This window comes from Anticarsia gemmatalis, chromosome 11, assembly GCF_050436995.1.
Source record: "Anticarsia gemmatalis isolate Benzon Research Colony breed Stoneville strain chromosome 11, ilAntGemm2 primary, whole genome shotgun sequence".
Taxonomy (NCBI): domain Eukaryota; kingdom Metazoa; phylum Arthropoda; class Insecta; order Lepidoptera; family Erebidae; genus Anticarsia; species Anticarsia gemmatalis.
Window position 1 is genome coordinate 2,597,249 of NC_134755.1, and position 15,556 is coordinate 2,612,804.

Sequence of the window (15,556 nt, forward strand, 5' to 3'; positions counted from 1 at the left end):
ACGACTTTATTCTTTAAGCTTTCCAACTAAACCCTGCCCCTGAATACTAAAAACTTGGTGTGTTTCTGCACGTACGTCCGAAACAGAGGTGTTTATTATGCCCAGTCGAGACAAGTTTAAATAAGTCATCCTATGTCGTAACTTCAAACGCTGCGAATGTTGTACGACTACTTACGCGGGTAGAAAGTGTTTTGTTGAGTACATGCAAGGCACGGATTAAGGCATGAGACGTGACCCACAACCCCACGCCAGCCTTGCGACTACACTTGCACAATTTCATTTTGTATTGATCATTAGCAACGCTGTATCAAGGTCGCGTGAGACGCCACGGATTAACGAAATGTTCGCTTTGTCCGAGCCGAGTGATCTACCGCAGAACATCAATCGAGACCGTTTAAAAACTTGAGCCGTTGAGACGAATTAAACGGTCGACAACTGGGACTGAAATTTTTATAAGCGGCGGCGGATCAAAAGTCCCACCAGACCTCGTCATCGCCAATTCCACTAAAGTGAGAATAAAACTTACGGCACCGCGCTAGACATATCGATTACTTTCTCGCTCGTGTTTTCATTGTCGTGACCACTCAGCACGACGTCTAAGTAGCCTTTTTCATTGGAATCAAGTCAAAGGAGTCCTTTTTTCTTGCTAACGTTGTGTATTCGTACAGTACAAAAAAAGCAACATTCTGAAATGCTATCCTTCACTTTTTTTCTACACAATGTTAACTGCTTTTGGACGCTGTGTCTGTTGAAGCGTAGGATGAGGATGTGTAAACTATACGATACATGTCGATAATATGCAAATGGTTGAATTACCTCTTCATCTTCTGCTATAAATTCTACTGTAGTTTGTTGTCTACTCTGCGACTGTTCCACCGTATTTAGTTTCACCGGCCGCGCGTCTCCTTGATCCAATACTGAAACAAAAAAAAAGAAAACTCTGAGTCACGTAAAGAATAAATTTCTCAACATCGATATCTCCCATCAAAGTTATGCCTCATTGCATCCCCGAGGCTGTTGCCTCAACCCACTGAAATATTTATTTTAACACTTGTCCATAAAATGTTACAGACATTCGTAGAATTGTTTTAGAACTACTAAAACTTGCGTGTTAAAGGTGCATAAACGTTTGAAAAAAGCAGATTGAGTTGACTCACAGCCTAAGGCGTAGTACTGATTGTGATAGTAGAAAGAAACATTCGTTAATCACCAGACCGGCTACGTGCCTTCGGGTGCCAAACGTAAACGCAAACACATGAAACAAGAATTCTAAGCAAAAGGAAAAACGTGACACGGTTTTAAACAGAACAAGCTATTTGTTCTACACAACGATATATGTTTATAACGCAATCATAACAATGATGATTTGTGTGTCAGGAACAATTTTCTATCCCTCGTTAAGTAAGATACAGCTCTTGAATACTGATACGAAAGGGACCGCTGTAAACTTTCATAAAAGAAGCATATTTCAAAAGCTTAATAATAAGTCAAGACCGGGAATCTCAGTGGTAATCTTCACTGGAATCCCCCACGTTCCGGCCTTCTTTCAACAAAATGTTATCTCGGAATTAATTACTTTTTTATTCTCCAAGACGGGCAAAGTTTAACAAGAGGTTTCGTTCCGAGACCTTTCAAGGAAAAGGGGGAACGGAGGAACATTTAATTATCTAGTTGTGTAAACAAAAAAACATTTGCCACCTGATCCTACTGAGATAAAACGAATCATCGTTCGACGCGAGTCTAGGAGAGTCTTCAAATCGAAAGTCTAGACTACTGCTTGTAAGTTGAGACGTCGTTATTTTTACAAAATTTAATGCTAATGTTTTTGTTATGCTAATCGTATTAACTATTTTTAAAACAAACGTGTAAAGCACGAAGTAATAAACACGCTATGCAATAGGTATAATGGTCATGTTTGAAAAACGTCATTAAACGATAATTGCTGCATTACCTTGTATAATGCACATTAACATCATATGACATTGGAAGTGAAGAAAAGAGTTATGTAAGGGCAAACGATTTGATGTTAATAATCATTTTAGGAAGGGCGTTCGTCTTACCCCCGGTTTCTGAGTACATTTAGCGGTAGTTTATCTATTCAATAGCGTTTTTATATAAGTTTTAACGCTATTGAATAGATAAACTACCGCTAAATGTACCTCAGTAACCGGGGGTTAGACATCGATTGAAGTAGCACAAAGGCCATTTGAGGGATACAATCACAGTTTCCTTCATTAGGTAAAGCGAAACTTAGCATGAAATTCAAAGGACAGATTCTGCGTAACAAGTTATGACCGTTAACTTTAGTTCATCAACATCAAATCCGGGTTGACGCTACATGTAAATATGAAGTAGAGACGTACTCTAATATTGTTGGTAAACCCCAACTCGATGATAATATCTACAAAGGTAAGATCTACGCGGTATGCTGGTTAATAAGCTCCTCATAAAAAAACAAGTTATATAACAGACCTCTTGCATACTAATCTAATAATTCAATTGTTTCTCTAAATAAAAATCTATTCTAAGAATAACTGGAATTAATTTAATCTGTCACCTTGACAATATATGCGAATAACAAGCATTATTTTGATGTTTTCGGTGTCGCCTCTGGTAGACGGTGCGATGGCTCGCGTTTTCCTTGAAGCAACTAATTATAATACTCACATAATGTTGTATAAATATTAAATTAAGCAACTTTATCTGAGTTAGTTTAAGATTAGTTTTAAAGTTACTTGAAAGAGCCTTAGAGGTTGTTGCAAGGAAAGCTCACTACGCTAATCTATACTAATATTATAAAGCTGAAGAGTTTGTTTGTTTGTTTGTTTGTTTGAACGCGCTAATCTCAGGATCTACTGGTCCGATTTGAAAAATTCTTTCGGTGTTAGATAGACCATTTATCGAGGAAGGTTATAGGCTATATATCATCACGCTACTACCAAAAGGAGCAGAGTACCAGTGAAAAATGTTACAAAAACGGGGAAAATTTTGACTCATTCTCTCTTATGTGACGCAATATAAAATAAATCCCACGTTTATTGTTAGACATTGGATAAGCATGTTCTTTAATATTGTCTGCTGAAATGCATTACTTTATCACATCTACTTCCAGATGCAATGCCCAGTTGGAGTATTAATATGCAAGATAAAGAGCGGAAAGCTTGCCTCCAGATTTAAAAACATTATGAAATGAACGACTAACTAATTGTTGAAAGAAAACAAGTATGACAAAAAGGAATAGTTATGCAAATTGAAAGCCAATTACTCTCTGGAAAAGGGAATGGCAGTTATATCATACAACACAGACACGTGTAGGCACTTCCACAACACTTATGCGTTGTGACTTACATCGTTAGTCATCGTAACATACAGTGTCTGATAACATACCTGCAAAGTGCAAAATTAATTGAAATCCAGTTTATATCAAGTAAATGCATGACGTGTTTACCTACATCAGGGTCGTCACTGTAAGCCACTTACTTTTAAATTGTTGAGTAATCTCTGATTCAAAGGCGTTGACCCTAATTTATCAAAATACTAATTAAAGTTTCTAAACGAAGAATGCCGTGGTAAAAACATCAATTTCGATCGAAGTTGTACTTTGCCGTAAGTAATAGAACTTTTTTCACTCAATCAGTTGACTCCAGCAAAGTTCCAAAACCGAAACGAATTATAGATTAGACCATGAAAGCGGACAATCACCTATTTCAAAGCTCCTACCTTGAATAGTTTTCGAAGAACTCAGAATTGAGAATCGTTGACTTCCTCAATGAAGAATAGGAGTGCTTAAAGATGGCAACGTGAGTTTAATTCAAAACATGTTTCTAGTATTAAAAGGCTGTCGGAATTCTAGGTCAAGCAGAAACAAATGAGAAAAAAGTTGTTTTTGGGTTACAATTCACGCTTCAGCGCTGCCAAAAGTGGCATTTTTGGCAAATAACCGAAGGCATGTTTACCATACAATGGTAATATAATATGTAAAGGATATATCGTATGCGCATAATAACTGTATGATAACAGCATTTCAATTAACTTGTTAGTAGATAAACACACGTCCGCTCATTATCACCGACAGTGTCAACGCATGCACATCGATTCATTTAACAGACCTGCGTCCATCGTTTTCGACGCCAGTGCCACCTCCACAAGGCCAAAACAAACATGACCAAAATATCACAACACTTTATAGTACAATAAAAATTTATGTTGCGTATAAAAATCCACCGGCAATAGTTTTGGAAAACATCTAAACTTTAAAACTGAAAATATTTTAGATGATAGGATGTTGAGGTCAGAAAATTTGGCAGCCTGTGCATGCTTTTATAGTTACGCTATGTTCTCTCTATGGGAGGATAGTAAATTGATGTGACATTTTATTAGATTGTAGTTTTGGCTTGTTCTTAAAAGGCACAAGATGTTATGAGGTTATATAAAAAACGGCACTGTTCGCCGGATTTGAGAGAAGGCAGCGTTCGCTTTGATGTTTATCTTATGGTGACCTACAAATGTTTTACGTAGAGTTACATGGCGATACCGTATACGTAACGGACGCGTGACGTAGTAGAAGAATATTCCAAGTTTTCTGATAATGATGCAAAAGCAGATGTATTTTAACAAAGGTATACTTGTTAAGAACCGATTTAATTAACGCAGAAATATCTTAGCATTATTCATTCATTTTCATTATATAAATGTCGGTCAATGCTACAGCATAATGAACAAATATTTAATTTTATTTAAACAAACATCAATAAGGTATTATTGGGCAACAAGCTATTGAACTTCATTTATCGTGAAGATCTGTACGAAGTACGAACATAAAGGACACGAACAAGAAACATAGGAACTACGCAGTCAAGTGAAGGGGAGGCTTGTTAATAATGTAGGTAATATTTGTAGAATTATTTTAATTAATAAAGTGGCCAGACGCAGTACATGTCTCGATAAAACCTTTAAAAGCAATTATGTGTAAATGCAGCCACGATTATACCGTTCAAACAATAACTAAATTCACATGTATTATAAGCACCTATACTAGAATGGTGGCGGGTTTCTTTCGACCTTTTGCGTGCTCTAAAGGGAACAAGGACAGTTCCACACACTATTGTGGTCTCTAGCACGTTAGGCTCGTGAGCGAATACATCATTACACTAATGACATCGATAATACCGAGTAATACCGACTAGAATCGGTTACGACCGAGGAGCATCTGCTTCGTTGCAAACTGGAAACAAATTGGTAATAGACGCCTGCCAATCGCCATTAGAACCAATAAAGACACATCGACGAGAGATAACATAAATTAATAAAACATCGCTGTGTACGAGAACACACTGGCACCAGCGCGAATGCCAGACTTCGTAATGAACTCGTTTCAGAGACCCGTCACGCGAAAATAGACCTCGTCATTGTTACAACGTAAGAGCGAAAGCGAGATAGTTTCTTCACTTCAATAGATTAAACTGTATGTAATTTTCTAAAGGTATAATTTTATGCTATGAATATGTAAAAGAAAGTTAAATAGAAAAGAGAATAAATATAGGCAACATCGCGCCGCTTGTAACAATATCGGTCCTGAAAGACTATTGGAGTGTGAAATCGATTCAGGCGTAAACTTGTTATTGCAACAATAGTTTCAAATTGAACTAGAATTTGAATAATGCGCCTTGATTAGTGAGTGATGGCGCTAACCTTTAAAGATCATATGAGATTATGAAATGATTCAGTGTAGTCATCGAACATAGATACTGACTTTTATTTACTGAAATTAAAACTAAGTACACAGTAACTTGACTAAAAGATGGGTAGTACTATACTTAGCAAGATAAGGTTACAAATATGTCTTATAATTAGTAGTTACAGGATACAAAGGTGAAATCCTATTACTCTGTACAATGTTTTTTAAAGTATAATTACCGATTTTGGGTTTTTGTTTATCAACTAAAGAACTGTCTGCGGATATAACACATGTTTGTCAGGAAAAAAGCAATTTAATCTCGGGTAAAACCTAATGAGTGTACCAGGCCTATGGTCTCGCCGTCTCGCGTGGTCGCCGCAAGCGACAGTCGACTGGCGGTTAATATGACATCATAAACCAGTCCAGTGGGGCCTGTGCTTCAGTGGCGTGATGTGAAACAACGGTACACAATCACATAGTATGCAAATTGTGCGAACCCCATTATTATATTGTCTATCTCATCATTCATTAATGGATACCGTGTAAAAGTGGCACACACAGTTTATTATAAACACTTCATACAAAGATTTTGCTAGAGAGTCTTAACAGTTATTAGTTTTTAATAAATTGTGAATGTTTTAAGCAATTAACTATCAAGACGCTAAATAATCAATAATATATTACTTGTCGATTGCGGAGCGCCAACGACCGCTAATGTAGAACATCATTATGGTGGTTTTGTTGCTCTGCCCTATCATGTATATGAATGAGATAACCAAAACAAGAAAGAGCATCTATTATAATGTCTTTTAAACATACGAAACGATCTCACATTCGAGATCTATGTTATACAAACTGTTGGCAGAGAATAACATTACGAAGACGCAGACAAGACGTCTAATGGTAATGAGGAGAGGGTGTACCAGACAGAATACAATTTTCATTCAGTATTGACAACGAATTTGTAGTCAGAAGAGAGCATTAGTTGCTGACAAGTACGTGATGTGGGAATAATTGCAGAATGCAGCGAATTCAATGTTAAATGCACTGCAACAAAATTTGGTATTTGTTTTGTTGTTCACGTGATGTGTTTGAATAACTTAGTTTTTGTGCTACTTCAAAGGTGATATGGTTGCTGCTACAAGGCTAAAATGTTTATTGTTTTGAGGTCGATTTTAGTAATAGCGGTATTTGCATATAATTACAAACGTCTAGTTTTTTTTACAGCAGCAATACAATTGTTATAAGTATTTTTTCGAAGAAATATTTCTTTTATTTTCATGCGGCTTTTTAACTATGATGTTCGAAATAGCACCTAACATTGTTCTAGATTCTAGAATAACATCATATACTAATACAAGTTTATATACTTGGCTTAAATAAATGGCCAAACTCCATAAAATTATAACCTAAGTTCCCATCGTTATATCGCATGGTATCGATGCCTATCTAGTACAAGCGTCCATGTCTATCCATGGCACTCCATGGCCATTCTAGTTTAATATTCGATACAAAAATAGTCACTAATGTCACGTTATCTTTCATATCAAACGTATGAATAACGCCTGAAGGCCGTGATGCGGTCAAATTTCAATCAATCACACTATTACGAACACGCCAATGTTCTATTACATTATAATAAACTTTAGTATACGGACATGATAGCTCTTCATTTGTTGCCAAGCTTTTAAAACGTAGAAACATTTTTTATTGTTTCTATAACGATTTGTACTACGCCTTTAAAACAGTTGACTTCGTAAATTCTTGTTCCAGATCTCGAAGGTGGCCTAGTGTCAGCATTTTCTAGCAATAGCAAGCAAAATCACATTTTAAGAAATGAGTATTAAAACAATGGCCAATATGTATTATTTTTAAATGGCCATGTATCCAAAGAATGACAATTCGAAATGACATTTAAAGTATTATTCAAGACGTGGGTTTTTCGCCTTTTTTCTTAATTGTTTTGATCCAAGTATGTAATGTCAATGTTTTGACCATACAATAACACTATGACGTGCACATAAACATGAACAAAATTGAATATAATTACTCGAAATGTAAGAAAAATAAGCAAAACAACAGAAATATCTTGTGCTATATTTAACTACATACGACAATCTAATCGAAAAACTTATTTTAATACACCTAGATAAAGATATAGGCACATAACGTGTTATATTGATAAAAATGTCGATGACTAAACTATTTGCAGAATATAAATAGGCGTTTGTTGAACTAATAGGATTAGCAGCCTTTAGTAATAACTTAAACCTTAACCCGAGGCAAGACGGGTCGATTACATAGCTGAGTTGACAAGTGAGACGCATAACAGGAATGATTAACATAAACGAGAGAGGACTTGCACTCTGCCGTGGAAGAAGAAAGGCTGTGAATGACATGATCTATTTAACTTACACCAAAGGTTACTAAAGGGGGCGATACCAACCACTAATAGGCGCTATAGTTTTTCGTGGGGGGTCGATAGCGGAACTGTTTGAAAACCACTAGACTGTGCATTGTTTTCTTTCTTAGATTATAGCGATAAACATGTTACGTAAAAGCAGCAAAGTACTGAATAGTGACTATTAAATTGACGTACACTAGTTGTCAACTGAGATACGTGATAAGCCCGCTGGGACCTGGAACTTTTTTCGTTGTTAAGGGGACCGAGATAGTCCCCAAAAGCTGCCTGGGAGCCTTCTCTTCACTTTGCCTCATATCTTAATTTAATTTATAAAGATCTTCTCTCATATTAGGTATCTGAAGTTAGGAGTTTTTCATAGACCAAGTCGCGTAGATAATTATGACGTAAGCGGGCTAATTAATTTATCTCCAGTATAATTTGACATGGTGTCGGTTCGTTAACCATTTAATGTTTGAAAACGGTTTCGTAAATAGGTTTTTAGGGTAATTTCAGATTATTATTTATTTCGCTAATTAATATTTTTTTTATCGCTGACAAATAATAATTAGCAGTCTTATTAACGTGTTTAATGTGACCTTAGATAAATATATCCATAAAATTGAGTGGCATAAAAACTATATTTTTTTGATAAATCTAAGTAAACCGTAAAAAGTAGTAGAAATAATAAAATTGTATAATATTTAATCCGTCACTGACTAGCCTTGACTCCTTTTATTAACAATTCTAGACTTTCTTGCTAATCATAGGTAAGCATCTACTTAACTTTAAACTGAAAAACATTAAGCACAGGATTTATGCCCGGTTTCTGGGGCACATTTAGCGGTAGTTTATCTATTCAATATCGTTAAAACTTGTATAAAAATGCTATTCAATAAATAAACTACCGCTAAATGTACCTCAGAAACCAGGGGTTAGACAATTTCATTTCAACGCAACAGTTTAAAATCACACGAAAAACGCGCCTACTCGATACATACTACGAATATTTGGTATCAAAATCAACGTGTCCTCGGTCAGGAATACCGGAGTGAGAAGGCACTCGCGACCGGTTCTACGGACACACCCACGGCACAAACGTTACTTGTTAACTATCTAGTGCACGACTATACGACGGAATTCTTGCAGCCGTTTGTCCAACAACATATAAATTATAGCCCTCTTTTTAGGACAATGCAAATGGCTATTCAATGTTCATCAAGCTTATGATATTTCTGACATGTACACAATGCTTAGTTTTCAAGATTTTTGAACTCGCAAAAATGTCACGAAAATTAATTAGTTGCGGTTTCCATTATTTTATTACTTTTTATTGTATTTAAAACAAATCTTAACTTGAAATTCTAAAAGATCCATTGTACTGTATAGGTAATATTTTTAGGGACGAAAAACTTTTTACGTGTCCTTAAGTAAATAAAGTTGAACAAACAGTTTCTAAAATTAAGCGACTATGTAAAAAGAAGTGTAAACGTCAGTCGTCACGGACTAAGCAGCTAGTCTAAAAAATCGGTCAAGTGCAAGACGAACTTGCACAATTAGCGTTCCGCAGTACATACTGTGAGAGCTCACTTGGAAAGCCGCTCAGGGACTGTGTAGAAAATATATGTGCGTTTTAAGACATTCGTTATTGCTAGCTTTAAAAGAAATATAACGACGCAAAACGGTTCAAATTGTCCAAATCGGTTAACATGCCCCGTGTCTAGTCGCCAGCGTCAGTGCTTACCTACCTCTTAATAGTAGGGGACGTAGACGTGTGTAAATTTAATTATTATGCTGCTTAGATCAATCTGACTTTTGGAGTTAAGTTTTTAAAACATTTCATTAGCATTTTTTATATCTTGTTATTTTAAAGGAATAACTATTGATGAAAAGTGGACCGAATACCAATATGATTGCGTAACTCTTCTGTTTTACCTACTTCGTCTCGACATTTGATCTTTGAAAAACACGGTTAAATAACACAAGATGAATATTTTTACAAAAATAAAATTCTTCAGCTGAGCAAAAATATTATTCAAAAGTTTATCTCATACGATGTCAGACAAAGGTGAAGTCGGAAATTCATTGCGCTTTCCTAAATTACTAATTAAAATTCTTGCGAAAGAATGCCGAGGTTGGTTTTTATTTGTTAAGACTGGGAATGCATTACTAATTAGCTTGTGAGCCCTCTGTGCGAGCTGAACACGCAAGCACTATTTTATGCATTTATGATAAACCTTACTTTACATGTTATTTTACAAAGTACTGGACTCAAAACTATAATTAAACCTAGCTTCACGTGTTATCAAAAACGTCTAGCAAATGTTCACACACTTTTTGCAAAATGCGAGAACGAAAAGCATTCTTGCAGGTTTTAATCATTCTTGATCATATCAGGAAATAGCCTTCAGACAGAATACTTAAGTAAAAATATTTTTGTCTGATACCTTATTAAGGAATATTTTATTATGACAAAGATTTACATACCACTCATTGCGAGGTTGTCTGATATGTTACATAATTTGACATCACTTATTCTATAACAGAAGACGATTGTTAATGCACCTAAAGTCAGCGAAATCCCAACGGCTTTGATTTGAATTCAAAAGTTAACGGTCAAAACGCCTCAGACTGCGTATCAAGAACGTGTTTAGTCGAACTAGTAGTTTACTAAACCCCAACGCATTGATAAACACGATCGATAAACAAATGATTCGTTTGCAACCCACATACATATACATATATTATGTACTTACTAGCTACATCACATGTTTACTTCCAACTGCTTACGTGCAACGAACATTGTATAGGTCAGTTAAGAAAGATTTACTATGATCTGCTTTCAATTGATATTTTCATCGAAAATTCTACTAATATTATAAACGCGAAAGATTGTGAGGATATATGTAAGTTTTACGCAACAAATGGATAGTCACGAATGGATTTTGATGACATTTGGTACACCGATACTTCATGATCGCATAACGAAGTTGTGAGCGAAGCTGGAATGAAATAAACGAACTCTTATCGAATTAATATCTTTCATTTTTCTTTTGTTAGATTTTATTGGCAACAATAATAACGTCGAAAGCGAGCTTAATAGAATGTAAGTGAGACGCTGAAGGTACTTATATAACAAGCTTAATACGTGGGCGTAAAACATCTCAGCTTTACCCTTCAGGAGGGCATGACCTCATAAAGCAAGCTCGTCTGGACTCTTAGTTCCATGGGACAAAAGCCCGCCTACGTCCCGTCATTTACCACCTTTCATAAAGTGCATTTTAATCCCGCTTTTTTTCCAAGAACCAAGTACGTTTAATACTATTTCTTTTGTGTTTTCGTTCATTATTGTTCCCAATACTTTAACACAGATTTTCGCAACATAATCGTTGTTTTAACGTTCGACGCTATATTTATGCAAATACAATTAAAAGGCCGACGAAACCACCAAACTGCAGGTCACTGTAGCCTTATAATGCAGTTTTTATTGAGTTTCATATTTATACCGCTATTTTTGGGTAAGAATTTAATTTAAAAAACATACATTTAAAGATAAGACATCTCTGTATTCTTAAAATCGTGTTTGTAATAAAATTTTGTGAAAAATACGTGATCTTTCAACAGACAAAATAATAAATATAAGTTACTGCGCTTTTTATGAATTTTATACATACAAATTATGCGTAGTGTGTACTTGAGTATGAATTGGATGTAGCCTTAGAATTTCACGAGTCTCTTCATACAGTGTCAATAACATTTGATGTTTACCCTTGCACAATCTAGCAAAAACTCACACTCCACCGGTCATGGCATTCGTGGTAGGATTTAGAACGACTAACTAGTAGGTCAATACCCTTCAGTGTTTGTTTAAGCCTAATACTGTTACTAAAAACGAATGTCATTGGACACAGTAGAGGACAAGCTCTTCAAAGTCCAACGATCTTGTAAGACGATCACAGAAAACAATATTCATTGACTTTCGAATTACTTATATTCTTAACAATACATTTTTATTCATCTCTTTCTTTTACACAAACCTGAATCTGATTAATTTTAATGACTCTTAGGCGTATTCTTCGAAGCAACCTAGTACAGAGTATATGCAGCTTTAGTTTATTATATTTCTCGGAATGCGCTTGTATAATAAACAGTTATTTAATCTGTGAACGTATGAGCTTTAGATGAATGTCGCAAAACCGCCCACACACGGAACATAGCTTGGTTGTCTGCTATGAATACGTGCGTTGTGCGGCAGGACTACAAAGTAATAGCCACGTTACGATGTAAATGATTATGTCCTAGAAGCCCACCCGGCTTCGTCCGGTTTAAAAAGTTATTCTACAAAAAACTTTTACCATTTTTACACGTAAAACGTCTTCTTCAATCAGTCTATCTATTAAAAAAACTGCACCAAAATTAAAGCATATAAAACAGATAGAGGAAAGCGACGTTGTTTTATACTATGTTGTGATACTGAGCGGTTTGACTACATAGGTATCAGGATTTACTAAAAGTAACAAGGATAATTTGTAGTAAGACAAACTGCTGTGGCTATAGTGATTCACTTAAATATAAAAAAGTAAAATACTTAAATAAATGTCGTCGGTGATGCTTGCTATTAGGCTATATGACATACATACGTTTAAGCAATAAACGTGTCTATTTCAATTATTAGAGCGTGTTTCATCGGCAAAGTTTCGACACAGTAACATCAATCATATGTAGGTAATGTATAGTGACACTCAGGTAACAGTCGCGTTGTAATCATGTTTGTGAATACGTACGGTTGTTTCCAACTACTTCCAACTACACGAGTTGGGTCACACGATAGAGTAGGCGTCTGTTTGTCAACTAATACAAGGCGAAATCTGCATAGTGTTAGCAAAAATGCTAGTAGAAGCTTTTAAATAATAAATTCAACCTATAACTGTCCCGCATGTCATCTGGTCCAGTAATGAGAAAGGAAAAAATCTGACATTAATGATAGTCAATGACACGGAGAGTGAATTTACCGCAAGTTTGGAAGGCAAATGACAAGAGTAGGCAAGAAACTCCTTGGGCACTGTTTTTAAAATTTCGAAAAGATCATTGCACCAAAATCCCAAGACGATGTGGCTAAACTAAATCCTTGTATAACGATTTTTCAATGCCATTATCCTTTTATTTTAAAATCTTTGCACCAACTGTCTGCTAGTTCAAAAACCCGTTATGACGAAACACTACAGTTACTACAATATGAATCACCCGAAATCGCTAAAGGCCATGCACCCTTTTTCCTTATAAAAGCGTCTACATTTAAACAAGGAATTCACTAACGATAAAGAATTTGAGTATATTCTGTTCAAGAATTGGAAATCCTTAGAGATTTGAGTAAAAGAGCACCTAGATCAGAAGCGCAAATCCCTACAGTTGGTACTGTCGAGTATCGAGAATTTAACATATAAAACGCAGTGCCAAAATAGTTCCTACTAGCCCGGTAGAGGCGTTGATCAGATTTTCGTACGAAATTTCTCGACAGCTACCCATTGTAGGTAGTCGATAGTGGTAAAGAATCGAGCTATAGATCAGAGTGATCGGGCTGGGAGCATGTAGTGAGCAACTAGTGTAGATGAGGCCTTAAGGGACACCCACGTTCGAAGCAGTTTTACGTGTTCGGTTACGTGATTGAACTTCCCAGTTCTCCTGTACCGACACGTGGCCCGTCATATGACTTTCTCTTTCTATTTTCGTACGAGCGAGTGAGTCGCAACGTGCTCTTTATATGTCATTTTAAATCACTATTATCATTAATTGTTACGACTATATCAGTACCGCTAATGTATTTTACGTTAACAGTGGAATTTCCTTAAGAAAGTTACTGTTTTTCCTCATAGATAAACAATTTAGTTCATCACTTTTATGTTTTTTTCTGCATACAAGTATAGGTAACTGATATCTGGTTAATCAATAGCAGTATTTATAAAATCTGCATGGTCAGTGTTCACTCATAAATAACCGATGCTGCACGACGATAAGACGGATGTAGTGACTAATTACTTCAATGTTTTAATGAAGTTATGTACACAATACACTCAGTGAGTAAACTTTTTTACTGATTCAATTACTGACTTTGTCTATGAAGGCAGAGTATCCATGCGTGGGATATTTTACTTGCATGTTCCTGTGAAATTCTGTCATTATTCTAACTTCCAAAGAACCAAGGCGTTAGATATACGTGTGCTATTGGGTCAACTTCAAGCTAAAATAGTACGCATATGAATGTTCTAATTCGATTTATGCAAAATAATCCTCAATTAGGTCTTATTTATCCTTACTACTGTTAAACTGCAGGTGAGCTAATATGTTTACAACTATAAATAAGTAAAATAGGTCATTAATATTCCATACATTGAATTTCCTCGTCTCGATACGTGCGTACGATGATCATTAACTATTCGCACCAAGAAACAACACTTCATTCTCATTTGATTGTACGCCAAACAGTAAATCAACTGTAGTCCACCCACGGCCTGGACATGAATCCTTAATGAGCCAGATTTTCCAGTTCCTCAGACCACATTTATAGTTGGGCAATTTCATACATTAATGTATTTATTTGTATAATTATGTAATGTTGCTAACCAAGTTATAATGTTATAATACACTTAATCAGAAACTCTACAAATACACGATTAGCTTCATTCTTGGGTTTCAAACATGTTACATTGTTGATCTCTCAGAAATTTTAAGCTAGAAACGTAGTATCAGATGCTTCTAAAAATACGGATGGGAGAGATAACTGCAACAAAACTGAAACCTTGACAGCGTTACTCCATTACAATGTATTTTGTTCTCAAGTAGAGTACTTAACGTTATCATAGTTATCGATAATAATGTAACATGCACAAATGTAAATGTATCGTCAATATCGTGAGTAGATACGTTCAAGTAACCGCCGGTTTCTGAGGACATTTAGTGGTAGTTTATCTATTCAATAGTGTCAAAACTCATATAAAAAATACGCTGTTGAATAGATAAACTATGGCTAAATGTACTCAGAAACCGGGGGTAAGTGAAGTTCGCTGTGTCGCGATATCCCACAAATATCGGTATTGTACGTAGAGATTTGCAATCCGGAACATTTCGATCATAGTTCATTAACTTATGAACTCGACGACTCGTTATTTATATCTTAGTTTATCAATTACGATTCATATATTTCACCTTGAATAGGTCAAGTTTTATTCATAAACACTTATAGTATGGTAATTATAATTTATTAAAATGGTGACGACTGGTTTTCTAAAAAGTAACAGCACAAAAAATACAATGACGTGAATAGTTCTATAGATTATTACAATTATGTTTTTGTTAACAATACTACACGCTACTACAGACAGTCTAAAAATTCTCATAGAAAAACCAGACCCTTAATTATGAGATGTGAGTAAATCATAATAATTGTTACGTACAATCCTACTAACATTAATAACTATACT

At 35.5% G+C, this 15,556-nt stretch overlaps 1 protein-coding gene across 1 annotated transcript in view; it reads right to left on the minus strand.

Annotated features, from left to right (window-relative positions):
- The window catches only part of LOC142976389 (E3 ubiquitin-protein ligase RNF19B-like), a 51,344-nt gene that overhangs the window by 19,410 nt on the left and 16,378 nt on the right, over positions 1-15,556 (minus strand). The window contains exon 2 of the mRNA XM_076119705.1: positions 817-917. Within this exon, the coding sequence (XP_075975820.1) occupies positions 817-917 (101 nt within the window). The remainder of the gene's footprint in view (positions 1-816; positions 918-15,556) is intronic.